Raw genomic sequence first — 26,962 nt, forward strand, 5'->3', positions numbered from 1 at the left:
ATGAAGCAGCCGCGTTTCAGTGGTATCAAGACAGAAGTGAGATGCTTGCTCCATATCATCCCGAAGCTGCCTGTTGCCTAGTGGTAAAGCATGGGAAGGTAGCTCTAGAGATAGGTCGGTTCAATGTTGCATCAAGGGGCGGACGGACTGTCCGAGTCTGTGTGCTGTCTCACATTTGCCATGCGGAAAAGTCGTCGTGCGAAAATATATAAGTCCATGCAAATGCACAACAACATGTAAGAGTCGGTTGAATTCGTGATTGGTGATATTGCAAACGGTCCTGGTGGCGTTACTTCTCGTTCGTGTCATTTCCATTGCGAGTCTGTGTATAGTTTGGCTTCATCGCCGACCTTGACGTCAAACTCCTTTGAGATTCGATTATTTTGCTTCTTCTCCTTCTGTTCATATACCACATCATTTAATTTTCAAAATGAAGTGCTGGCAACTTCTCTCCCTTGTTGCTGTTGTAGCTGGCAGCCCGGTGTCGCCTATTCAGGAGAATACCCAGATGCTCAGCGCTCGACGTAACTCTTCCCCCTCAGCCCCCCTATTACACCACAACTCATCTGCTAACATATTTGAAGAGGCCGATAGCAAAAGCTTCACAGCTACACAAACAGATCTCACCGACTTCCAATTCTTCGTCCAATACGCCGGAGCCGCCTACTGCAACAGCCAGACACCCGCCGGCCAGCCCATCGTTTGCGCCAACGATGCCTGTCCCGGAGTCGCAGCAACCGTCATCGATTCCTTCGAGTACGTTCCGCCAATCTCACACTTGTCCACCAATCAAGAATCTAACCATAGTCTTTGTTTTTTCCAATATAGAGGCTCCTTGACCGGCATCGGAGGCTTCGTCGCCGTCGACGCCGCCCACCAGCAAATCATCCTCGCCATCCGCGGCACCAAGAACATCCGCAACTTCGTCACCGACATCGCCTTCGCCTTCGAGGACTGCGCGTTCGCCCCGGGCTGCCAGGTTCACGATGGCTTCAGCAAGGCTTGGGATGAAATCGCCGACGCCGCCACCGCCGCCGTCACCCAGGCTGTCGCCGCCAACCCGTCCTTTGGCATCATCGCCACGGGTCACTCCCTGGGTGGTGCCGTCGCCACGCTCGGGGCCACGGTCCTGCGCGGCCAGGGGTTTCCCATTGACATCTACACGTACGGATCGCCGCGCGTCGGCAACGACGTGTTTGCCAACTTTGTCACCAGCCAGCCTGGTGCTGAGTTCCGCGTTACGCATGTTGATGACCCCGTGCCTCGTCTGCCTCCCATCATCCTGGACTACCGCCACGTTTCGCCCGAGTTCTGGCTCTCTACTGGCGACGGAGATACTGTATCTTATGCTGTCGCTGATGTTGCCGTCTGCACTGGTATCGACAACGTGGATTGCAACGGCGGTACCTCTGGCATAGATCTCACTGCACACTCCTTTTACTTTGAGAAGGTCTCGGGCTGCGCTCCCTCCGGTTTGCAGTTCAAGCGTGACGACAATTCGACCGCCTCAGGCATTGATCAGTTTGCCCTGGATCGAATGGCTCAGTGGAGCCTCGAGGATCAGGCGTTTGTTGCTTCCATCAAGGCATAGGTGGATAAATTGTCATTTGCTTTGTGTTTCGCACGGCGTTATGATACCGGCTTCGATATCTGTGGTACTGCACACCATTCGGTTTAATGGACAAGACAGACAGGATGATTGACATTGAAGTCAAGACTGGGTTTCAAGACTTACTGGGCTTCATTGCGTCTATATGTGTACATATGTACCTTACAGATGATGAGCTTTAAGATCTCAAAGCATCCTGCACACATATAATCATAATGAAAGATGGGGATGTCACATTTATGCCTCGAGAATGACTCTGCTATACGTAAGGTAGTGGATTATTCGTGTTATCACCTGCGATGTATGGTTGCAGAAGAGTCGTGTCGTTCATCTATGTTAGAACCATATCAACCATAGCCCGCTTGTCGGGCGCCGCGTCTGGATCGTGAAAGGAAAACAAAGAGAAAATCAAGGAGTAATGAGACTCAGTCAGTGCCCTCCGTTATCATTCCCTGAGCGTTTGGTACACCAATCAAAATCACACCCCGTGGCACTCGGACCTCCTTGACCTTCATGCAGCCAAAGACATTCACCTCCTTGATGTTCGGGCAGGCTCGGAATATGCAGCCGAGGATAAAGTCCGTGACCTCTTCGCAGAAGCTAATCTCGAGATGTCGCAGCTCGGGATACTGCTTCGTCTCGCTAAAGGCCTCTTCAAAGGCTTCGCGAGAAATGTTCCGGCAAGCATGAACATTGACATGTCGTAATGTACGCCCAGAGTGGTTCATCAGCGCCTTGAAACCCTCGCTGCAAAGTCCGATATTCTTGGGGTTCTCCCTCGGATGAGCGGCATCCAGTTGCCGGCATTTCTGAAAGTCCACAAACTCTAATGGTAGGTTTTCCCAGTTGGTGAAGAGCTGGGCGAAGCCGTTGTCTGTCATCACCTCGCTTTCAGTGATGCGAAGCTTGGCTAGCGAACGGCAATTATTGTGTATAGCATCCAGGACGCTGTCATCAGCATCTGGTACCCTCTTGACCGACAACGTCCTGAGATCGCTCCCAATCTGGGTGATACAGGATTTGAGAGCTTCTGGAGAAAGGTCATGCAGGAGCTCCAGACTGAGATGTCGAAGGCTCGAAAGCTGCCCAATCGCAGTTACTCCTGCATCTGTGACCTTTTGATTGTGGCAGACTTTTAGGCGGGTCAGCTGGGGGCAGCATCCCTTCAAAAGCTGTAGAGTTTCGTCTCCGAAATGCCTATCCGTGAAGTAAACCTGAAGTTCCTTCAGAGACTTCCCCTTGGTGGTCAGAAACTCGTGCCATTTTTCCTCGCTCAGGAGATTGGCACCATGCAAGTAGAAACTCTCGAGCATGATATCTCTCGAGAGTAAGTAGTCCATAACCTCGTCTTTGAACTGGACCGCACACCGAACTTTGAACTTTCTCAGATTTGACGCCACTTGAAAAATGCTGATGAACTCTTGGTGACCGAGCTTGGCACCGTCGTAGATGTGCAGGACTTCGGTGGAAGGCTGCGTGAACAAGGGCAAGGTATCTGGCTTCAATAGACGCCTCTTGGAGAAGATTCGAGCAATCTTGTCGACGAGATGTTCCGGTAGGTCGCCCAAGCTTTCTGCCAGATCCACGTTCTTCGCCAATGTCTGCACGCAAAGTGTAGCAAGGCTTTTCGTGCCCACGTCTCCATCGAGCATGCGACTCTGGATTGTGCGTCGTGAGCCCACGCCGCCCGTCTGCTTCCGAGGTTTCTTTTTTGGCTGTCCCTCTCGCTCTTTGGCTATCTCACGGCCACAGGGAGCGCACAGCAGGCCCCCATCTGGCCCAGCCACGGAATACGGTGTGACGGTAAAGCGTTTTCCGCATATTTCGCAGTTCTCCATTTGGCCGGGAAGCGGCGCTCGCCTCTCCTCGAAGATGGCGAGAGCTATGTCGTCATCGTCGTCATCATCGTCGGCCATCTTCTTGCGTTTCTTAAAAGCCTTGCTCGCTTTGATCTTGTCCAAGGCTGCGGTGTTGCGACCTCTTGTTGTCCGGCTCGATGAGGTTGCCTCCACCGCGACTGAGACGGTCTCAACGGTTTCAACAACTTCCGAAGCATTGTTCTCTGTCGATTCGCCTGCTTGTTGTCTTCGCCGGTCCGCCTCAACTCTGATTTGAGCAGCAGAGATATTGTGAGACTAACAACTGTATCAGCGAAAGTGTTCGAGGACATTGACGTGCAGTGCAGACATACCGCAAGGAAATCAGTCAACGCAGATTGGCTGCAAGGTGACGGTCAGCTTGGACCGGCTCGGAAATCCAGGATATGACTAAAGGCACTTACGGCCCAGTAATGTTACGACTTGGCCGCCCATTCTGATTCTCATCATATCGTCGTGAACGAGTCCTGAAACGAAAGCTTGGTTAGCCATTGCTTCAAGGTACTGATGCAGGGGTTGGGCAAGACTTGGGAGACAAACATGGTGAGGACGTTGCGCCCGGAGGATTCTCCCGATGATCCTGTTTTCGGGCAGTAAAGATTGGTGATGGAAGCAGACGAAAGATCCTTGCGCTCTGCTTTGGACGCTGGAAAATTTTCTCTGATCTTGCAGAGCAGCACGAGAGAACGAAGGCGTGCAGCAGGTTGTTCTTTCCGCCGTTCGTTAGCACAGTGCCAAATGACTCAAGCGTGTTGCCACTGTCGCTGAGATAGCATGGTGTCACGTGAATTTGATTCGAGCTGATCTCTCAATTCACACTGTCTGGCTTCACCATCATGCCGCAGTACCCAGACTGAGGATGAACTGAGAAGTACAGTGCCTTCACAGTGCTCGATGCTCAATTAAACGCGGCTTATCGTCGCACGTGCTTTCGCGTAAAGTGGCAAGCGCGTCCCGCTGCCGCAGCAGACACTGTGAATCGGCATGGCCGCTACACTTTAGGTAGTCACGGCTGATGAGGCGAGTTGCGGCCAACTTTTCATCCAGTCACCTCAGCCCAACCTTTTCCTTAGCCTCTTCTGTTTTTCTTCCCTCTTCATCAGATTGAAGCGACCGGGACCGGCTTCGTTCTCTTGCTGCTCGGTGCAAAAGGCTGCGATACCAGCGGCCATTCATCCGGCAGTCACTTGGAGCCTCTCCCAGCGCTGAATCTGTTAAGCAAGTCGAAGGCTTACTTATCAGGCTGGTGAACCCCCTTCCTAGCTGCAGCCCAATTCACGACCCTCGTTTCCGTCGAAGCGAAACCCATCTTTCCATCTTTGCGGGCTCACTGCGGGCGACGTCTGCTCCTCTTCTTTTCAATCCATCTGCGACCTCTTCAAGATCTATAATTTAAGCGGCATCGTTGCAGGTGAAGCGTCGCAATGCCTCGTCGCCCCTCTTTGAAGGCATCGGCCACCCCTGTGCCCAAGGCTTCTGGTATGATACCTATGAAATCTCAATTTGTCACCATGACTACCCGCCTATTTCATTCCTGACACATCATAGATCCTGAAACCGGCTCTGGCTCTGGCACTTCAACTGGCCGCCTGACCCGCGCGAGATCTGCGAGGAACTCTGGAGTTTTCTCTACAGCAGATGAGCTGTCCCTACCGCCACCAGAGACCAAGGCGTCACTGTCAAGGTCTCTCCGGGGTAGATCATCCAATGCATTCATTGCACAAGGCGATGATAGTCTGACTACTGAGTCTACCTCTTCGGCCCTCACGCCATTTGGACAGACCTCGGAAAGCGGTTACTCCACGCCTGGAACTAGTAAACTCCCGAGCCCTGCTGAAGGATCTACCGCGACTGGTAAAACAACCCGTTCTGCCCTGGAAGTACGCATTCCTGCAAAGAGCAGACTGCAAGGACCAGATGGGGATGAGCGAGCATTGCGACGCAGCATCTACTCTCTGAACTCGACTGTTAAGAGCAAGAGAGTGACAGAGATCGCAGACTCTGAGGAAGAAGATGATGATCTTTCAGGAAATGGTCGCGATGTCAAGGTCGCTCGTCGGCTGCAAAATGAAGAATACCGTGGAGCCGGCATGAGACCTCGTCGCTTCAAGGCTACTGATGCACAATCAATTGTCACGACCGAAGCTTTGGGGAAACGATCCAGATCTCTCATTAGCCCCTCTACAACCCACAAGCGGCCAGCGAAAAAGAGCAGAGTCATTCCAGATTCTGACGACGATGTGGACATGGATGCCGAAATCGCTGCCGGCCTTGCACTGAGCGATGATCAATCAGATGGCGACGAATTTCTCTTGGACGAAGACCTTGATGACGAAGAGGAAATCCCGGCTTCAAGTGATGACGAAGCTCCAAAGCCTCGGAAGCAGAAGAAGTCGCCTGCCAAGAAGCGCGCTGCAGCTACTCGGCCGCCTGCTGATGCTGCTAGACCCGCCACACCCGTTTTGGAACCTGGACGACGTTCACTCCCTGTTTGGGACGACGATGATGATGACTTCTTAGGTCCCATGTATCATTACAGCTCGAGCTCTGAATCGGTTAGTGACCTCGACGAAATCGAGGCTGTTCGCCTATACCTGCCACTTCCCGATCATTTGCGGGAAGCTGCAGCCAGACGCCGTGCATATAGAAGGAACAAGAGCGAGAGCCGTACTACAAAGGAACGGAATCGTCTCGAGAAGCATCACCCAGAACTCAAAACCATGTGGACAGATTTGGAGAAGATGCCCGTGATGAAGGCTGGCAAGATAGACCAGCCAGCGAGCATTTCCAGACAGCTCAAGCCGTTTCAGCTCGAGGGCGTTGCTTGGATGAAGGCAATGGAGAAATTGGAGTGGAAGGGAGGTCTTTTGGGTGATGAAATGGGACTCGGCAAGACTATCCAGGCAGTGTCTCTCATCATGTCCGATTACCCAGCCAAACAGCCCACTCTGGTCCTCGTCCCTCCTGTTGCTCTCATGCAATGGCAATCGGAGATCAAATCCTACACAGACGGCACTCTCAAGACCTTCGTGTTCCACGGCACCAACCAAAAGGCGAAAAACATCACTGTTAAGGAACTCAAGAAATTCGACGTGATCATGATGTCCTACAACAGTCTCGAGTCCATGTATCGGAAGCAGGAAAAAGGCTTCAAGCGAAAAGACGGCATCTACAAGGAAAAGAGTGTCATCCATGCCATCACTTTCCATCGCGCCATACTCGACGAAGCACACTGCATCAAAACGAGAACTACAATGACCGCCAAAGCCTGCTTCGCGCTGAAGACAGAATATCGTTGGTGCTTGAGCGGTACACCTCTACAGAATCGAATCGGAGAGCTCTTCTCCCTGGTGAGGTTTCTCAACATCAAGCCCTTTGCGTCTTATCTTTGCAAGCAATGCACTTGCTCGACGCTCGAGTGGTCTATGGACGAAAACAGTCGCTGCTCCGACTGTGGGCATGCGGGCATGCAACATGTATCCGTCTTCAACCAAGAGCTGCTCAACCCTATTCAGAAGTTCGGTAATTTGGGACCTGGCAGAGAAGCATTCAAGAAGTTGCGATTGATGACAGACCGCATCATGCTACGGCGACTCAAAAAAGACCACACCAACTCCATGGAACTTCCTGTGAAGGAAGTGCATGTCGACCGTCAATTCTTTGGAGAAGAGGAGAACGACTTTGCCAACAGCATCATGACCAATGGACAGCGCAAGTTTGATACCTATGTCGCGCAGGGCGTCCTCCTGAACAACTATGCCAACATTTTTGGTCTCATCATGCAAATGAGGCAGGTCGCCGACCATCCTGACCTGATTCTGAAGAAGAATGCTGAAGGGGGTCAAAACATCCTGGTTTGCTGTATCTGCGATGAGCCAGCAGAGGACACCATCAAGAGCCGTTGCAAGCACGACTTTTGCAGGGCGTGTGTCTCCAGCTATATCAAGTCGACAGATGAGCCAGACTGCCCACGATGCCACATTGGCCTGGTCATTGACCTTGAGCAGCCAGAAATCGAGCAAGATGAAGCCTTGGTCAAGAAGTCCTCTATCGTCAATCGCATCAAGATGGAGAACTGGACATCCTCGTCTAAAATCGAACTCCTTGTTCACGAACTTCACAAGCTGCGTTCCGACAATGCAACGCACAAGTCAATCATCTTCTCCCAGTTTACTACGATGCTGCAGCTGATTGAGTGGCGACTTCGGAGAGCTGGAATCACCACTGTCATGCTCGATGGTAGCATGACCCCGGCCCAGCGACAGGCGTCGATCGAGCACTTCATGAACAACATTGACGTGGAATGCTTTCTGGTATCGCTCAAGGCTGGCGGTGTTGCACTCAACCTCACTGAGGCATCCCGAGTATTCATTGTAGACCCGTAAGTACAATTCTTGTAGCCATTGTACTGAGATCCCTAGCTAACATTGCCTTGCCAGTTGGTGGAACCCGGCGGCTGAGTGGCAGTCTGCTGATCGCTGCCATCGCATTGGACAAACACGACCATGCATCATCACGCGCCTTTGCATCGAAGACTCTGTCGAAAGCCGAATGGTGCTGATTCAGGAAAAGAAGACGAGCATGATCCATTCCACCGTCAATGCCGATGACAAGGCGATGGATACCTTGAGCCCCGAAGACATGCAATTCCTTTTCCGCGGTTCTTAGACGCGGCTAGACTTCGGCGGGACTGAGATGGTCTGTCGGCCTCGACATGGCCGATTGGGCATGGAACGCAGTATCATGAGTATCATGTCGGTCATTATTCTTAAAGGTCAGGCGTTGGGGGTTTGATTGTTCACAATGTCCGATGTGAAGATTTTGGGAGTTACTATTGTAGATCCTCGCGATACACTAGTGCCGATACATAATAAACCTTGCTTTGCTGTATGTGTTGAAAGTATCGCCATGTGCCGATTTGACAATCAGAGGCTCGCTACGAACGACGCAAATGGAGTGGGCAGACAAGAAGGGGATTCGCATATCCTCACATGAACTCGGCATGTTGTGTGAACAAATCTTGTCAAATCTACCTACACTCGAGAATCTCAGAAGACTCTCACTTTGTATGCTATAGAACTCTTTATATAAGAGGCCGCCAAGTCATGGGGCCAGAATGCGTGTAGTCAAAAAAAAGACTAATGCCAAGAAAGTAATCCGCTCCCACCATTCCATCTCTCCTTTTTGTTGTTCAAGTGCATGCCACAAAAACACAGGGCATGTCGACCTAATGACATCGTACCATCATTTAGAGGTCCAAGAGAGCCTTGGCGCCAGACTCGCTGTAGACATAGATGGTATCGTGGGCGTTGGGGAAGCCATTGAACTGGGTGGCGGAGCACTTGGTGTAGGCTCCCATGTTCTCAAAGTAGAGCCAGTCGCCAACGTCGAGGATGCGGTTGAAGCGAGTGCTCTGGCTGATGAGATCGATGCCATCGCAAGTGGGACCCCAGATGGAGTACTCGACACCCTCGTCACCGGGGCACGGCTCAGCGGCGTAGGTGTTGTAGAGGGTCTGGCCGCCGGCGTGGAGGATCTTGGCCACGGGGTGTTGGTGATCGAACATGATGCTCGAGAAGTTGCCATAGACGCCGTCATTGATGTAAGCCATGTAGCTGGTGGTCTGGGCCGAGGGGTCATCGACGGTGCGGCGAGCGATGATGTTGCAGGCAATGGTGAAGGCGGTGGCCACGTAGAAGCGGCCAGGCTCGGCAATGATATCAACACCGCAGCCAGAGGGGAAATACTCGGCCAGGGCATCGTCGAGAACGCCAGCCATGGTCTCAAAGGTCTCGCCGGAGAAGCCACCGCCGACATCGAGGACGCGCAGATGGTATCCATAGGTGAGGGCCTGCTGGAAGACGGTGTGTGCGTCAACAACGGCCTTGCGGAAGGCGGCGGGGTCGGAGGCGCCAGATCCCACGTGGAAGCTCACACCGACGATGTTGAGTCCCAGCTCCTTGGCAAGAGCAAGGAGGCTCTCGGTGGTGTCCATGGGGGCGCCAAACTTCATGCTGAGGCGGCACAAGCTGGAGGTGTCGTCGGTCATGATGCGGAGGAAGAGCTCGGCGCCAGGGAAGAGCTTGGCGATCTTGTGGAGCTCATCGGCATTGTCAAAGGTCATCTGCTTGACACCAACCGACTTGACGTAGCGGACGTAGGAGTTGGTCTTGCAGGGTTGGGCGTAGATGATGTGGTCGGGGCTGACGCCGAGGCCCAGGACCTGTTCAATCTCTCCCTTGGAGGCGCAATCAAAGCCGGTGCCGAGGGCAGCAAGGAGCTGGAGGACCTTGGGGTCCGGGTTGCACTTGACGGCATAGAAGGGCTTGATGCGGGGGAGGTTCTTCTTCCAGCGGAGGTGCTGGCGGTAAACCTCACCGAGGTCTGCGACGAAGAAGGTGTCTTCCTCACCGGGATCGCAGAGCTCATGGTTGACGGCCCCCACACGTTGGTGGAAGGCCTCACCGATCAATTGCTTCGGATCGACAGCAACATTGTGTTGAAGAGCACCCAGATACTGGGGTTTCTTCTTCACAACATGATTATGGATGACATTGGGGACGTAGTTGTCGAGGACAGCTGTTGCCATAACCATATCCCACGAGGTTGCCGGGGGTGGACGTTGATTCTGTGAAGAAAAGAGAAGTGTTGGTTCGTAGGATCAAGTCCGAAGCTGTTTTCCGAAGAAAAACGAGGAACTGTGCAGCTAGATAGCGGAGCGGTTGTTAGGGTGGTCGAAAGCGATAGCAGACTGTTCCCTCAGTGATCTGGCGAGGCCTCCTCGACTCTTCCTCGGCGAGAGGAAGAACCGCAGAACTCCTCCTATGCGGCAGCTGACGGGTGTCGTCCAACGACGGAGACGGGGTCTGGTGACGATGGGGCACGTCGAAGAGCAAGAAGTCGTCGAGGCGCTTAGAGTGACCAAGCGGCAGGTGGAGGGATGGTGTTGATGATGTGAGGTATCTTTCGAGCGCAGAAATCTTTGTCAGTCACGGCCTGGGGAGCCGTGATGGGAGAGGGTGAGTGCCTTTGTGAAGACCAAAGGCACCGAAGACGGTATTGAAGAAAGGGGAGATTGAGAGTTCTATGGAAGCAGAGAGAAGTATGTTAGCTTGGTGGACCGTTGAGGTAGCCAGACAATTGATGCGCGTGGTTGAGCCTGTCGCTTCACAACCATTCCGTCCTGCCGAAGCCAATCTTGAGCGACGACAGTCGCAAGTTACAGCAGGTGAGCCGTGACTGGACAGGCGATGGGAGTCATTCGGCGTGTCTGTGGCGGTGACGTCCGCAGCAGCACAATCTGCGCAAGGAGATGCGCCCGTGAGGCCACGCAACTGGGAAAGGAGTCCGCGCAGAAGAGGATGGGAAAGGCAAAACAAGCACCTACCTAGAAAATTGAGATTCTAGAACCGGCGATTGCAGTAGCGAAAGCAGCGAGACGAGAGTCTGTAGCGATGCGAGGGCGCAGCAAGCGAAGAAGGAGAATATTGACAGCAAAAAAAGGAGGATTGCGGTCGAAAAGTTGTGGTTGTTGACGAGGGGTCGAGCTAGGTTTTATCCCGGTTTTTTTAACCTGCGTCAGTGGAAAGAAAGAAAAAAAAAAATTATTAAGAAGCGCAAGGAATATTACTGCAGCCTGCTGGTACAGTACAGTACAGTTCAGACAAGCAGGTACGTACCTGCGTGCGGGAACCGGGAACGGCTTGGTGCCGCCCACAAAATGGGCGAAATTTTGCGTTTTGGGGCGCTTCAAGGTTGTTTAGTGGCAGCTGGGGGCGGGATTTAGCGGGTGCTGCTGGGCGGCCAGGGCCAATTGGAGGTCCCGGGGGGAGAGAAGCTTGGGGCAGAGAGCTAGAGGGCTTGGTGGACGGCCAAGCAGCGACTCAGGGAGACGTTGATTACGACCATGTACACGTATTTGACGCAAGAGCTGCAGCTGTTTTCTATGTCATCAGCTATGTAACTCGATGATGCTTCCAGGGGTTGAGTCGTGTGTCGTGTATGTGTGTGTGTGTGTGTGTGTATGCAGCAAATGACGGGAAAACTGCAGTGGTGGGTGGGTGGGTGGCACAGCTTCTGGTATCATCGCATATGATCAGGCACAGCCATCAGGCGCCTGTTGATGCACAGGCACCGGGGCTGGCAGACATCGACGATCGCCACCGAGCTGCCCCTGTCGATACCTCGTGCTGGTCAGTGCCGCTTGTTGGTAGACTCCCATTACTGACAGCGCATTCCCTGCTTGCCTGTACAGTAATAGCTCGCTTGAAACGACAACCGTGGACCGGTGATGCAACCTCAATATCCACCACTAACAGCACAGCCAAGCTAAGTCGCGTATATGTACCAAATACTGTGCCAGCTACTACATACAGTCGAGTCGTCATCTGTAATGAATATCTGCTCAAAAGATTCGGGCAGCTTTCTCCGTCATGGTGCCTCTGCTTCTTGCGGCCGTCTCACCTGGCATTGATGCTCTACCTACCTATGTACATACCGAAGCAGAATGCTCAGTCCGTGGAAGATCCAGTCAGAGAGCTGCTCTGCCCATTGTTCTTCTTTGTAATCCCGCGGGCTGCCTCCAGAAGTGGTCCAGTTCTTTGCTACCTACCTAGGTATGCGGCTCAATACCGCACCTAAAAGTATCTTCCACCACCCCTCAACTGCGTCAATTTCTTCCTTCTTTTCCCTCGACCCCTTATTCTTTAATACAAGCAGCAAACAAAGTAGACAAAGTGAGCAAGATGAAAACCTAAACAGAATAAACAAACAAGAAAAAATTCTTCGAGATTTACACTTTCCCCCAACAACTGCCGTTCACGCAACCGCCCTCCCAACTTTGGGCAGATAAAAACAGACTTCCGATAACAGAAAGCTTTCTAAGAAGCCCAGAACAGCGCTTCTGCCATGCCGCCGCCACAGAAAGCCCTGAACAGAAGAAGAGAGAGAGAGAAAAAAAAGAAGAAAGAAAAAAAAAAAAGAGAAACAACGGGAATGGTAAGATTGTAAATTGAAAGGATCCATGGGACTTGATTGGCTCTTCCTCGCTCAAATTGGTAATATGTCTTCTCCCCGGAAGAGGGTGACGGGGCGGTTGATGGCATTATTGCATGCAAGGGAACTTGCAGCTTCTTTCTTTCTAGTATCACTTGTCACCGCTGTTTCATCCGTCTTGCCTTGTGCTCCCGAGTGTGTCTGGAACTTGAGCTGCCAAGAATATCCATCTCACGTAACACAGCTGTAGATGAGGCTCTTGTCGCACAAGCAATGCTCCTGTTGTCCGTAATACCTGGTGTATCTCGTGTCATATAAGGTAGGCATGCTGTATCACACCAGCAACGTCTGGATATCCCCCCCCTTTTCCAGGCTACACAACAATTTGTTTTCAGAGGCCTTTCTTCTTAGTGTATCTTGATGTGATCATATTATCGGGCATGGCAAATCTCTAGGTAATCCCTCATTTTCCACTTAAAGTCCTCTTTTCCCTCCTTCTTGCTCCAGTTTATCAAGCCCCAGACCCAATCTATTGCATTTCGCACTCAAAATTTCATGACGAAACACAGCGAGTATAAAGGAGCTGAAAATGGTAGAGTGTGGTAGAGTAAAGCAAATCCTACATCGATATGACAGAATAATAGCTCATGTGCATACACTAGGCATCCGACACAGCCTCGCTCCCTCAAGACCGTGAATTAGCCAAAATTATCATGAATATGTGCTCAGCTCTTTAGTCCAGGAACCCAAAGCTCAGGGGCTCTGGCTCTGATAGAACGACCTCGCTCTCCATCACACCACGTCACTCCCCGTCCGCCTTCTCTGCTTTCGCTCGACTCGAGAGATCCGGTGCTTGTTGCTTGCGCACCGCAGCACCGGCCCGAAAAGGAGAGCAAGTCGCAGAGACACAAGGCCGTCAAGTGAACGTGAGTGATGGCATGCGTGATTTTGCTCTTGCGTTGCTCTGTGATCTCCATGCCATGGAAGAAATGAGTCGGTCGAACCGGACTCGGCAAGAAGATGTATCGTATCTGAACGCGTCTGTGCCAGCGAAAACAAGAAGAGAACGGAAGAGTAAAGCCCCGGCCCGAACAACGAACCCTCAAGAGAGAGAAGATATCTTCCTATATAATGTACATCTTGTATCGTAAATACATCTATATCATCACAACAAACCTATACCGTAGCCCAGCCATTGACGCCCATTTTTTACATTGTACTCGTACACTCTTGCGTGCTGGGTCTGCCCTCTTACTCTTGAGAGCCGTTGACGTTCATCTCGTGGACAGTCCAGGTTCCATCAACCCAGCCCTGCTTTTCTCCCAAAAAGGTTGTGCGTTCCTCTCCTCTCTCGATAGCGTCAACGAGGTACTTTTGTGCCACGTCTCGGACTTGGTCCTTGGTCACGTCCAACAGCTGCTCTCTCTTCCTCTGCTTCATCTCCTCTGTGATGCCGGACAAGAACCTGGCCATGCCTTCTTGGTTAACCGACTTCGGAGCGTCAACTCCCTGGAAGACAGATATCTTGGCTTCCTCCAGGTCGCGATCGCTCCATTGCTTCTCCACTGCCCACCGACCAGCATTGCGCATGATGCTCAGCGTGTTTTGTGGGTTAGGATCGCGATAAGAATAGAATCCAAAGAGGCCGTCCAGAGCCTTTGAATAAGCTCCGCCACCATACGCACCACCCTTCTCTCGGATCTCGTGGTGCAGATGCTTATGCGTCAACAGCTGTGCAAGAATCTGCAACGGCGCACCTTCGGGAGACGTGTAGGACGTTGTGGAGACGGAGAGGCCTCCGTAGTAGACTTGATAAGGCAGAGGGAAGAAGGCCTTGCTATCTTTGGGGAGGGGTGATGGGCTGCTGGTCACCATCCCTGATGCTTCTCGAGGTAGCACCCCGGTAAAGCTCTTCAAGGAGTTCAAGTTCTCTTCCACGTGTTCGGTGCCGCACGTAAGGGCAGTGCGCATCTTGCCGCGAGTCAAGGCAAACTTTTGAATCTTCTTGAGCTTGCCAATGACATCCTCTAGCTGATCGGTTTCCGGCCTGCTCGTCAACGATGTTACCAGTTTGACCTGTGATAAGCCAGCAACCTGCTGCCGTAGCCAAGCGCTGCGGGTCAGGCTCGACTCGGCGTGGCCCATTGCGAATCGATGTCCAGATGAGGCAATATCGTTGACAACTCCGTCAGCCGAAGCTTGCAGCAGCTGTCGGATCCGTAGCGAGGCCTCCGGGCTATCGAAGTCGGTCTCCTGCACCAACTTGCGCAGAATGTCGTACATGACGGGTACGTTCCGATCAAGTGCCATACCAGTAAAGATGATGCCTTCGCTTGACTGTGTAAAGTCTGTTGGCGAAGCCGTGGAATGGTATCCGACGGAAACGCCGCCCGTCTTGAGCTTGATGAGATCCTCGAGCTGCTCCATCGTCATGTCTCTTGTGCCCAGACGCATGATGCTGTCCGTAAACAGAGGAATAAGCTCTCGGAGATCATCGGGCAAGCCTTCCAGTGTGTTGATGGCGCGGAAGTAGGTGAGGCCATTGGTCGGAGCCTCTCGCCATTGGATTGGAATACCATCCGCAACTTCATCTCGCACCACCGTCGGTTCTATTGATCTCGGAATATCCTTGACGTGGACAGTTGGCAGGCAACTCAAGTCTTCAGTATTGGTCTTGTTTTGCTCCACCAGCAGGTCCTGCTCCTGTTTCTCGAACTGCAGGCGAGCAGTCTCCTCGTCTCCAGCCTGCTTCACGGCGTCCTGGATCTTGGAAGATAATCGCGCCTGTTCCTCGGCAATCAAGTCGTCGCCGAAAGTCGCTGAGGGGGCCATAGTGAAAGTCAGGGTGTTGTCGTTGAGCAGGTATTTATCCATCAGCCCTTCCAGATAATCGCCCTCGGCCATCTTGGCCTGGAAAGCAGCAATGGTATCATTCCAGGCCAAGGAGTCGAAGGGATCGGTACCATTGAACCACTTCGGCTTGAGTCTGTTGAGCATTGAATAACCAAAATTGGCCGTCTTATGCTTGAGGGAAAGCTCGAGCTGGTGCAGCGTGCCGTCGATCTTGCCCTGGTCGAAACCTTTGTCCCTCACTTCGCGCAGAATCTCTTGAATCTTGCCCTTGACCTTGGGAACATCGGACTCTTGAACGCCAGTGAGGCCGATTGAAAAGATGCCGCGTTTTGCATAGCTGTCGTAGCCTGCGTTGGGGCTCCAATCGGCGCCCATACCAGCCTCAATCAAGCCACGGTACAATGGTGAGCCGTAGCCGTCCATCAGCAACGTAGAGAGCAGTGATACGGAGAACGACTCCACCACATCCGTAGTGTCACCTGTTATCCAAGACACTGACGTCTTGTACTGTCGGTCCGGAGCAACCAATGGATCCAATGGCCCATAGAGGGTGACTTCTTGGGGGCCATTCAGCTCGATGGGCAAGTGGATGATCTTGTCCTTGGCAATCTTTTCAAATGCCTGAAGTCTCGCATCAACCTCTCGAAGGTGGTCGGCTAGAGGCATGTCTCCGTAGGTAAACAGCTTGGCGTTGCTCGGATGGTAATTCTCTGCATGGAAGTTTTTGAGTTGCTCATAGGTAAGGTCCGTGATCTTCTGAGGGTCGCCGCCAGAGTTGTTGATGTCGGGGAAGATGTGATCGTGGAATCGAATGTAGTAGAGGTATCCTGCATCCGACATTTGTCCCTTCATCTCGTTGTACACAACTCCCTTGAAAACGAGCTTTTTGCCCTCTGCGTCTTCGGCCGATGGGTTCTCGGGCCCTATTCGCCAGCCTTCCTGCAGAAAGTCGGACCGCTTCAACAGGGGATGAAGTGTGGCGTCGAGATACACGGACATGAGGTTCTTGAAGTCCTGCTCGTTCGTGGTTGCGAAGGGGTAAAATGTGTGATCCGAAGCCGTCATCGCATTCATAAAGTTGGACAGCGTCCGAGGCAGCATCTTGAAGAACGGGTCGCGAATAGGATACCTGAGATGATGTTAGCTATGTTGTAGTCTATTTCTCGCAGATTGCCAAAGCGCATCCGTACTTCTCGCTGCCGCACAGAGTGGTGTGCTCCAGGATGTGGGGGACGCCGGTGTCATCGGGAGGATTCGTCTTGAAGCCGATGGAGAAGACATTGTTGGTGTCGTCACGCGCGATATGCAGATAGTCGGCGCCGGTCTTGTCATGCTGCAGCTGCAGTGCCGTCAACTCCAGCTCCGGGACGTGCTTCGCTCGGACGAGGGTGAATCCATGCAGCTTGGACCCGGGCTTCGGATACAGCGCGAGATCCGTGACGGTCTTGCGAGCCGAGTTGGCTGCGTTGCGCAACATGGTGAATGGAGAGGAACACGATCGGTCTATAAGAGAGGGAAGAGAGGGAAAAGAAAGACTCTAGTGATGCATTGAAGCTGCGCAGAATTTAACGCTGACTCACGCAATCACGGAAAAGGGAGAGAGGGAGAGAAGAAGAGGAGGAAAAGGAAAAGAGAGAGAGAGAGACAGAAGCCGCAGCAGAACCAGGCCCGAGATGATGCTGATGACGAGGGATCGTGATACATAGGATCGGGCTGCTCTGCTCTGGCTGCTGCTCGAGAAATTTCACGGGTCGCAACCCGCCACCAGCCGATGCTTAGTCAGGCGGCCAGTGATGTCTTCGCCAAGGTCTTTCCGGCCACTCGGCTGCTAGTGCACTAACAACCCCACCATATTGGCTGCTGACCTAATCCCTGAGGCACTAACAAATTGCAACCTGCACGCCGCATCATCGCACTATTAGAATTCTACGAATTACCACCCGCCTGGTCACGCCTCCAGACCTACGCATACTTTTCATCAACGGGCTGCGGCGAGTCCAGACACGTCAGGATCGCAACGGCGCTTCACTCCGTCCGGCCCGGCCCTCAATTCGCGACCCGGCGGCACCTCGTAAGCACCAGCATCGTCTACTGTATCGTCCAGCATCCCGGCCAGCCGCCCAGACGGACGGCGAAACGATTTTGACGGCCATTCCCGCTTGGCTTCCCGCCGAAGCCGTCCGCTGCCCGCCAGAGTCTGTAGGCCGGACGCCGCTTGGCACCCCCATATCAATTCATTGCAGCTATATCGAGGGACGTACGGGCGAATTCACTATCGGACGAGCGCTCCACCGTGTATCCGTGACTCCTCCATCGATGTGACTTGGCCCTTGATGCGACTCGTACTCTGCCTACACCCTCCGCCTTGACGCACCTCTGGAGCCATGCCAGCTACCCACGTGGAGGCGGCCTTGACGAATGGCCACGATTCGCACGTTCACGCATCGCCCGCTGGGAAGAAAGCCAAGGGAAAGCGAGGGATGGATTCGACCGAGGCTTCGCGCCTGCTCCAGGCACGCATCTCGCAGTTGGAGCAGGATGCTGCTGGAGAGAAAGACCAAGAGATGGAAATAGGTGCGTTCAATGTCGTTTCGCGATAAGGAGGAGACCCGCCTGAGCCCGCTACGCCGTTTACGATGTCCGAGGTGGATGAATGCTCATATATGCGTCACAGAAAGAGAGGTCAAGCGCGCCAACCGAGACCTTTTGCAGCAAGTGTCGAAGATGGACGATATGCAGAAGATTGAGCACCTCATGAAGCGCTCCAGCGAACTTCTAGCCGATATGCGACGCTTGGAAAGAGAAAACCAAAAGAACAAGAAACGCGGAGACGCCTTGCAGAAAGAGCGAGATGCGAGCCGTACGGAACTCAGCAAGACGGTAGGGCTCAAGGAGAAACTCGAGAAGTTGTGTCGAGAATTACAGCGGGACAACAACAAGATGAAGGTCAGCCCGACGAAATCGGTCATCGAGACTTTGGTGTGACGTGGCCACTGACGTTGGGTTCTAGAATGAGAATAAAGAGCTCCAAAGCACTCAGAAGCGGAATAATACGGCCTGGGACGAAAAGTTTGCGAGTTTACTATCCAAACTTGAAGGGTACCAGGAAGAAAAAGACACGCCAAAGAAGCAGGTGGTCGATATGGAAATGGACGAACTGTAAGCTTGCCCGCCCACCCAGCCTTGCATTTCAGCAGTTCCGCCGAGAGTACGGTGTCTGACCAAAACCCTAGGTTCCGAGTCCGATTCAAATCCTTTATCGAACAGTACGAGCTGCGCGAACTTCATTTCCATTCTCTTATGCGGACGAAGGAGTTGGAGGTTCAGTATCACCTATCTCGCCACGACAGGGAAAAGAAGAATGCCGAGGCAGAGGCGACAAAAGCGCGCCACCTGCAAGCCCAGGTTCACGCCTTCACCAAGACGGAAACGGAGCTAAGAAATCAGCTCAATGTTTACGTGGACAAGTTTAAGCAGGTATGTAACGCAGCCGCACTGAATTCGTTGGATTGCTAGTCCCTGACTCAAGAGCGCATAGGTAGAGGACACGCTAAACAACAGCAACGACCTGTTTCTCTCATTCCGGAAGGAAATGGAGGACATGTCCAAAAAGGGCAAGCGCTTAGAGAAGGAGAACGAGGCGCTTAAGAGGCAAAAGGAGGCGACCACGGCAAACATCATCCACATGGCGGAAGAGCGTCAAGAGTGGAAGAAGAAAATCGAGGCCGCGGAGAAGAAGAACGAGAAGCTCATGAGTATCATCCAGCAGATGCAACAGCAAGGGCGCAAAGTTCCTCCCGCCGCCGCCAGCACGGTGGAGGCGTGCTATCCAGAAAGCCAGGGGCCAGCAGTGGTCGAGAGCCGGGGCGAGGGCGAAGGCGAGGACAGCGAATACTCGGACGAGGAGGGCGAGGAAGAAGGACTTAGCGAGTTCGACGACGACACGGAGGAGGAGCCTCAGCCGAGCGAGCAGAGCGCCCCGGTACCGTACGGTCCGGAGCGCCCGCCCCAGCCAGCTACGAATGGGCATTAGGAATCAGCCCTTCAGTGTCTGGCTACAGGCGCGCCTCCGGAGGTGATCCAAAGGGAGTTCAGGCTGGAGCACGTGCCGCTGGACCAGATGCTGCCGCGGCTGCTGGAGCTGCTGAAAGATGAACCATGTCTGCCGATACTGCTTAACATGTGTCTAGATAGGGTTCTGCCTCCCGGGCTTACTCGGCCGGACTTTGTCCAGGTGCCCCCAGACGAACGCACTCCAATCTTTTGGGAGCTGGTCAAACGCATAAGGCGCCATAACCAAGCCTGATGCTTTTGCAATGGCGTAGTCCTTTATCCTGGCTTCTTTGCCACAGCGCAATGCGGGATGCCGTCCATCCAGTGTATGTTTGTTTAATAGTGTAGCTATATTCCTTGACGCTGTCTTACCTAGTATCATATTGATCGTTTCTTCAGCGATTCCTGCGTCGGTTCCTTCTTGGACCCCGAGGCAGGCCCATTGCCATTATCACCGATCCATGAGATGTGCTCCCGCGATAACCAAGAATGGCCGATGCGAGCGAGAATACAGCCATTGCTCCGTCGCGTGCTCCAACTTTGTATTACATCTGCCCTTCCTTAGCTCAGGTAGTTCATGTTGTGAGAATCATACTCCAAGAAGCCCTTGTGGACCGTGACTTAGTAAGAAAGGGGACCTGAAAGAGGGCTTCTGTCTCTCGACGCAAGACACGTTGCCCTAACAAAACGCCTAACATAGAGAGTCGTGACGAGGTACTGCGGCGGTACCGGCTGCTGCTCTGTGGGCCAAGGGCACAAGCGCAGCAGGAGGGAGGGGTACAGTATGGAACCTAACCGGCGATTCCAAGATACCGGGGCACGTAACAGAGGGTGGTGCAGCGTCGTGTAACACGGATTCCAGCTCTGTAGGTGTGTAATTCCTTGCAGTCTCGCCCAACAAAGGTACTGACTGACACCACGAGTGTAAGGTAGGTAGTGTATACCTACCTAAGCTCGACGTGGTCTGTCAGTGATGTAGCACAGATACCTCGGTATTGAACATATCAGAATCGTAATTCAGAGGTACCTACTTTTACAGCAAAGTTCTGGTGGCAAGAACAGGTACCATTTGCACCTGAGAGCATCAATCCCGGGGAGCCTTCCGAGCCGCTCTGGGGAATGCATTAGCTCAGCAACGCGGTACCTTTGCTTACCCTGCTTGAGCTGACACCCTGGCCTCCCCTCTGGTATTATTGTCTATTATTACTGTACGCTGAAGAAGGCTGATTCTTCATCCATCTTCAGCCTCTGCACACACAGTAAAAGGTCCGGTTCAGCTGTTGATGTCCTTAAGGCATCGCAACACAGCAACCATGGACTTTCTACAGGTAAGTCTACGGCAACGCCACTGGCAGCAGCTGAGCACACCTCGCAGCTGCATCCATCACCTATTCTGCAGCTCTCCCCTCGTCGATATCAACCACACCCCAAAGATCATGTCTATGTACAGCCAGCTAACCATGCATCTCCTCCTCTCGCGCAGCGCCTGTCGCAGTTCCTCGACCGCCCGCTCTTCCCATGGAAGCGCCTGATCCTGGGCTTCTCCGTCGGCCAATTCCTCTTCGAGTCCCTCCTCACGTTCCGCCAGTACCGTGTCCTCCAGTCGCCCAAGCCGCCCGCCGTCCTCGCCAAGGAAGTCTCCCAGGAAACGTTTGACAAGTCGCAAGCCTACGGCCGCGCCAAAGCCCGCTTCTCCGTCGCCAGCGGCCTCTGGGGCCAGATTGCCAACTTCGCCTTCATCCAGCTCGACGTCATGCCCAAGCTCTGGTCCTGGACCGGCGACCTGCTGCTCCGGTACGCGCCCGCGCGCTTCACGGGCGAGATCTCGCACTCCATCGTCTTCGTCTTCGCCTTCATGCTCATCCAGCAGGGGCTCAGCCTGCCGACCCGCATCTACAGCACCTTTGTCCTCGAGGAGAAGTTTGGCTTCAACAAGCAGACGCCCGGCCTCTTCATCTCCGACATGGTCAAGACCAACCTGCTCACGGCCGTCCTCATGCCCCCGATCCTCGCCGGTTTCCTCAAGATCATCCAGAAGACGGGCTCGCAGTTTGTCTTCTACACCTGGGTCTTTACTGCCGGCATCCAGCTCCTGATGACTACCCTCTACCCCACCTTCATCCAACCCCTGTTCAACAAGCTCTCCCCCCTCGAGGACGGCGAGCTCAAGACCAAGGTCAATGAATTGGCGGCCCGCTTCAAGTTCCCCCTGCACGAGCTGTATGTCATTGATGGTAGCAAGCGCAGCGCTCACTCCAACGCCTTCTTCTACGGCCTCCCGTGGAAGAAGCACATTGTCATCTACGATACGCTCTTGGAAAAGTCCGAGCCTGAAGAGGTCCTCGCTATTCTGGCTCACGAGCTCGGCCACTGGAAACTGGGTCACACTACCAGCCTGTTTGGCATCTCTCAGGTACGATTGGCTTCTAATCTCCTCTTCCGTGGTCTCTTCTGAACAACGCTGCTAACGCAATCAACCATTAGGCCCACCTCCTTTACATCTTCAGCCTCTTCTCCGTCTTCATCAACAACCGCTCCCTGTACGCCTCTTTTGGCTTCCACAATGAGCGCCCCATCATCATCGGCTTCCTCCTCTTCTCCGACGCCCTGTCGCCCATGGACACGGTCATCCAGTTCCTCTTGCACATCGTCTCCCGCACGTTCGAGTTCCAGGCCGACGCCTTTGCCAATAGCCTGGGCATGCGCGCCGAGCTGGCCACGTCGCTCATCAAGCTGCACGTGCAGAATCTCAGCTCCATGGACGCCGACTGGATGTATGCGAGCTACCACTTCTCGCACCCTCATCTGTCGGAGCGCCTCAAGGCCTTGGACTGGAAGGGCGAGCAGGCTGTCACTAGCGAGAAGGAGAAGGAGCAGGAGGGTGTCGTTAAGGCCACTGGGCGGGACGAGTTGTAAAATAGTATAGAAGAGAAGAAAAGCGAGTTGCAAGGTGATATAGAAGTAACCTAGAGTGCAGGTTATTTTTTGGGAAAAGAAGGTTAGAATGAACTAAAAATGAAGTTTGAAATGACAAGATCTCTTTCATATGTGCAAACATGACCATTTTTGAAACATGGTGTAGTTGTCCATGTTACTCTAAGCCTACAAACCTTGCAATATGTCTCCTGACTATATGAGCTTACACCATGACTCCCGCGTGGGTGGCGGAGGTTGGCCATTGTGCCCATTTACTCCTCGTCCTCATCCTCGTCGCCCTCTTCGCTACCCTCTTCATCCTCATAATCATCCTCATCGTCGTCCTCGTCATCTTCATCTTCTTCATCCTCATCATCGTCGCCGGCATCCAAGCCATAGTCGTCGTGGAAATGGCTCAGCTCATGGGTCTGAACCTTGTAGCCCATGCCCTTGAACGCAGTCTCCATGTTCTACAAGAAAAATAAGAAAAAAAAGTCAGTGTACATGTCGGACAGCAAAGGAGAAGAAGGAAGCAGGGGAAAGAAATGCGGATTTGAAGGAAAAGGAAAAGCCATACCTCTTGCATAGTCTTAGCGCACGTAATCACCACATTGCTCTTCCCCGGCTCAAAGCAAGGCATGATGTAGTCCTTGAGCGCCTGCCGGATCTCGTCCTCCGTGACCTCTCGCACGCGCTTCAGAATCACCTTGTTCCAGTCCTTGGGCAGCTCCTTGAAGACGCTCTGGACAAAGTTCTGCTGCGCGGCGCTCGGCATGGTGGACTGGTCGTCTGCGAAGGTGACGACGATCTGGCTGATTGTGCCCTCGAGGAGGTGCTTGTCGATGGGCACCTCGGCGTTGGCAATCTTCTGGATGGCGTCCCGCGAGGCGATGATGGCCTTGGAAGCATCGGGGGAGCGGTAGACCTTGTAGTTGATGAGGCCGTTCTCGACGTTGCGCGAGAAAAAGGTTCCGTAGGCGTAGCCGGCACCACGAACAGCGTTCCACAGAGGTCCCTCGACGGTCTCGAGGTAATGGACCGCCACCATGATGGCGGGCAGCATGGGGTCGGCAAACGAGAAGAGGCCGGCGGCGGTGCTCACCGAAAAGGAGCTGTCGAGAGTCGTCATGGGGATGATGGTGGCGCCGACAGAGCCGGGTGCCCTTCCTTCGGCGTTGAGAAGACTGGATGGCTTGGGGATAGGCGCCATGGGCCCGTTTTGCGACTTGAGCGCCGTCGAGAGCGGATCCCAGGTGGTGATGGGGTTGGGGAGCTTCTCCAGATTGGCCGTGACGAGGACTCTTACGTTTTCAAACGTAAAGAGGGAGTTGCGGATGTCTTGGAACCATTGCACGACTTGGTCCGGATTCTTCTTGAGGATCTTCTTGAGACGCTTCAAGTAAACTGCCTTGACAAGGACTCGTCGAGCAACCGAAAGAGAAGAGCGTTCCAGGTGGATGGCCGTGTCAACCTCAGTGGACATGCTGCGACCGTCGCGCTTCGATTCGGGAATGTCGGCCAGGGCCTTCATGACAGCAGCCTTGATCCGGATGGGGTCGAAGACGGAGTCGAACATCATGGTGCGAAGCCAGTTCACGGCCGCGTCATACTTGTCGGGCTCCGCCTGGAATTGGATCATGTACCCTTCGCCGTCACCAAGCTGGCGAGAACTTCCAATGTCGTAGCCAACGCTGTCTCTTTCCAGCTCCATGACGACCTGCTCAAAGTTGATCTGCTGTCCATCTCGCACGATGTGCGTATTGAAGAAGTTGTCGCTAAAGATTGACAAGAGCGGCTTCAGGTGAACAGGAACCTGAGACGTGCCAACATGCATGGTGATGTGCACAAAGTTTGTGGGAACATCTTCGAACTGAATAAAAAGAGGCCGCTTGCCCTCGGGAGCGGCATTGATGAGCTCCTGAGCACGCCCGGGGCCCAAGCCAACGGCCTTGGCATTACCAGAGCGAGCAGTATCGGATTCAATGAAGTGAATAGATTCTGTGCCAGGAACAGGCCAGCGATCGATAACATCAGGTGGGATAGGCGCGTCGTTCTTCTTCTTGGCCTCCTCGAGCTTATGCGCGAGCTTCTTCAGCCCCTCTGGCCCGAGTTCCTCCTTGCGCTTGGCGATGCGAGCCTCGTGCTCCTTCTTCAGCTTGAGGGCCAGCTCCAGAGATGGCTTGCCCAAGACGGAGATGTGATGGGCATCGGCCATCCATTTTCGCATAAACTCTCGCCACTCCTCATCCGACCACTTCTCAAGGACATCGTACTCTGCCAGAGTCTCGAGTTCCCTAAGTGTTGAGCCATCACGCTTGCCAAAGAGGTAGTCAGTTATGATGTTGGTAGCGTAGAATGACTCCGATGTTTCGGCGTGATACTTGACCTGCCGTCTCTCTCTTCGGATGCACTCTCTCATGTACTCCATGTCCAGGGGCTTTGACACAACGTCCTTGAGGACTTCGAACAGGCGCTTCTCCACAAACTCGAGCTTTTCAGTCGCCACGCCGGTAGGCTGCAGCCAGATGAGCGAGTTCGGTCTCGACTCCCACCAATATGAGACGGAGCTGGCAAGCTCTTCCCGTTCAACAAGGGTATTCTCCAACACGGACACAGAAGATCCACAAAGGTAGGTCAAGAGGATGTTCAGGGCCGATGTAGCAAGAACGTCGTTGCAGTGGGGACCGAAGAATCCAATGAGGATTTCACCCACAGACTCATCTTCCTCTGGAAACTCTTCCGTCGTGACAATGGTCTCTTGTAGCAGAGGCGGCTGAACCGAATCTACCCAGGGCCTCTTGAAGGGGGTGTCGAGAGCAGGGATATCATTTTTGATGCTCTCCTCAAACGTATCCAGGATTTCCAGCAGATTCTCATGGTCAGCCTCGCCGACAATGACAACGCACAGGTTGCGCGGCTGGTACATATCCCGATGGAATTGGCGAATGCGGTCAGCAGTGAGGACTCGCAGCGCTTCTGTCTTGCCGCCTGTTTCGTAGCGAAAGCCGACATTCTCTGGGTAGAAGAGTCGGCGAGCCGTCAGGTCCATACGTTCGGCGCTGCGGTTCTCCGTAGCCTGCATTTCCGAGTATACAACACCCGCATCATTGCCCTCTCCGTCGATGTGCCAGACCTCGGTGACAACGCTCTCGTCGGTAATTGTAGGGAGGATTACATGCTCCAAGTAGACGGGAAGGATCTGAGCAAAGCCCTCCCAGCCCGCCGTCTCGAGAGTATAGGCCGTGTGGTCGGTGGCTGTCCAGGCATTCGTGCCGGAGTATGCGCGGGACGATAGCTTGTCGAGAAGACCTTTCCACTGGTATGATTTGGAGCCCATAAAGACCAGATGCTCGAGGGTATGAGGGGCTCCGGAGTCGTCAAAGATTTCGGTGGCTAGAGTGAAGTAGCCATTGATCTTTGGTCCCTTGCGGTCCGCAACAACCACCTGCAGGCCACTCCTTTCAGAGACATATTGGGTGATGGTGCACGGCGCATAATCGGTCTTAAAGCTTTGCACCTTGCGGAAGCTGGGCTTTAGCTTTTGAGAGGGCATATTGAAGTCTTGCCAGCCAGACCTATGGATTCAGAGTCAGTCAAGGTACCAGAGAATAGGCGAAGCAAGACGATCGACCAGATTCGGCGGGCAGCCAGGCTAGAAGTAGGATACCAATGTGCGAGGACAAGTGGTACAGGACAAGCCGAACCCCAGTCACCGACGTCTTTATTGACGCCTCGTGAGGAAGCAAACAAAGGGTATATGAGTAGCGTCTCGAAGAGGGGGGGTAAGCAAATTGTTGTGTTGACCACACGGACCACCTCGAGAGTGGATGGCTATGTATAGAGAGGACAAACCTCAGCAGGCAGCTTTTCAACGAGGCGTGGAGGGAAGACAAGCCATGATTGCTGATGGATAGCAAGTACAAGCCAGCGCTGAGGACCGCGACGAGGAGCGGCAGGATCTTGCTTGTAAGCCCGGCTGAGAGCATCGACCAGAGTCGTCTGGCTATGTCCTGCAGGAATCCGCGTTGCCGGCTCGGGTCTTTGAGGAATGACGTACAGAAAGATATGCTGTGGAGGAAATAGAGGGCATAGAGGGGATGCGAGAGACAGACTAGATAGATACCTTAGGCCGTGGAGGCTTCAGGCGACGCAAGACAGAACAAGGAGGATGCCTTGAGCAACTCACCAAACACAACGACCAGACACGGAGGAACAGAGCAAGCTGCACTCTCTCTGGCAGAGAGTAAACGACCTCAACAGCGTCTTTTCTCGTGGTTTGCTCTCCGTCTACCCCGCTGGTAAGCCAACAGACGGCGTGAGAGGAAGACTAGAAGAGAAAGACCCTGCGTCTGCTTATCCTAGAGGGGCAGCGATTGCTGATGGAGGGGCTCGAGCACGAGCACGAGCACGAGCAGACAGACAGACAGACAGACAAAGAAGGGGTTTAAATACCTGTCGGTTGTCGCTCTCTGGCTGCCGTAGTCGCAGAAGCAGCTTGGCGAAGGATCCCAGCAAGAGAACAATATCAAAGTACGTACCGCCAAATGGTTTGTTTCGCTGCGGCGAGCGTTGAAAGGTGGTGGGGCTGGATTGTTGGAAGAAGCAGGCTGTTTGATCGGGACTTTTTGGTGGCTTCAGTGGGTGTAGCAGTCCCTTGTAG

General features: G+C 53.4%; 6 protein-coding genes across 6 annotated transcripts; 3 read left to right on the top strand and 3 right to left on the bottom strand.

Moving 5' to 3' along the window:
- Positions 1–430: 430 nt before the first annotated feature.
- Positions 431–1,591, top strand: TRIREDRAFT_106405 (extracellular lipase-like protein; the record flags this gene model as incomplete). The annotated part of the gene is made up of 2 exons (XM_006964448.1): positions 431–756; positions 829–1,591. The coding sequence occupies 2 exons, from the start codon at positions 431–433 to the stop codon at positions 1,589–1,591; spliced, it is 1,089 nt and encodes a 362-aa protein (XP_006964510.1).
- A 1,893-nt stretch (positions 1,592–3,484) lies between these two features.
- Positions 3,485–8,378, top strand: TRIREDRAFT_121381 (nucleotide exicision repair protein). The gene is made up of 3 exons (XM_006964449.1): positions 3,485–3,516; positions 6,134–7,867; positions 7,926–8,378. Exons 1-3 carry the CDS (start codon positions 3,494–3,496, stop codon positions 8,152–8,154), a joined length of 1,986 nt encoding a protein of 661 aa, XP_006964511.1. The 5' UTR covers positions 3,485–3,493; the 3' UTR covers positions 8,155–8,378.
- A 222-nt stretch (positions 8,379–8,600) lies between these two features.
- Positions 8,601–10,569, bottom strand: TRIREDRAFT_77119 (ornithine decarboxylase-like protein). The gene has a single exon (XM_006964630.1). It carries the CDS (start codon positions 10,079–10,081, stop codon positions 8,735–8,737), a length of 1,347 nt encoding a protein of 448 aa, XP_006964692.1. The 5' UTR covers positions 10,082–10,569; the 3' UTR covers positions 8,601–8,734.
- Positions 10,570–13,731: 3,162 nt separating this feature from the next.
- Positions 13,732–16,982, bottom strand: TRIREDRAFT_77122 (uncharacterized protein; the record flags this gene model as incomplete). Its single annotated transcript, XM_006964631.1, has 2 exons — positions 16,524–16,982; positions 13,732–16,462 (listed from the first exon to the last, which is right to left on the bottom strand). The coding sequence occupies exons 1-2, from the start codon at positions 16,808–16,810 to the stop codon at positions 13,732–13,734; spliced, it is 3,018 nt and encodes a 1,005-aa protein (XP_006964693.1). The 5' UTR covers positions 16,811–16,982.
- Positions 16,983–20,641: 3,659 nt separating this feature from the next.
- Positions 20,642–22,375, top strand: TRIREDRAFT_73235 (metallopeptidase). The gene is made up of 3 exons (XM_006964450.1): positions 20,642–20,714; positions 20,870–21,799; positions 21,871–22,375. Exons 1-3 carry the CDS (start codon positions 20,700–20,702, stop codon positions 22,300–22,302), a joined length of 1,377 nt encoding a protein of 458 aa, XP_006964512.1. The 5' UTR covers positions 20,642–20,699; the 3' UTR covers positions 22,303–22,375.
- Positions 22,376–22,476: 101 nt separating this feature from the next.
- TRIREDRAFT_47286 (uncharacterized protein) lies at positions 22,477–26,609 on the bottom strand. Its single transcript, XM_006964369.1, has 3 exons — positions 26,489–26,609; positions 22,880–25,877; positions 22,477–22,772 (listed from the first exon to the last, which is right to left on the bottom strand). Exons 2-3 carry the CDS (start codon positions 25,853–25,855, stop codon positions 22,575–22,577), a joined length of 3,174 nt encoding a protein of 1,057 aa, XP_006964431.1. The 5' UTR covers positions 25,856–25,877; positions 26,489–26,609; the 3' UTR covers positions 22,477–22,574.
- Positions 26,610–26,962: the final 353 nt, after the last annotated feature.

Source organism: Trichoderma reesei (genome assembly GCF_000167675.1).
Source record: "Trichoderma reesei QM6a unplaced genomic scaffold TRIREscaffold_7, whole genome shotgun sequence".
Taxonomy (NCBI): domain Eukaryota; kingdom Fungi; phylum Ascomycota; class Sordariomycetes; order Hypocreales; family Hypocreaceae; genus Trichoderma; species Trichoderma reesei.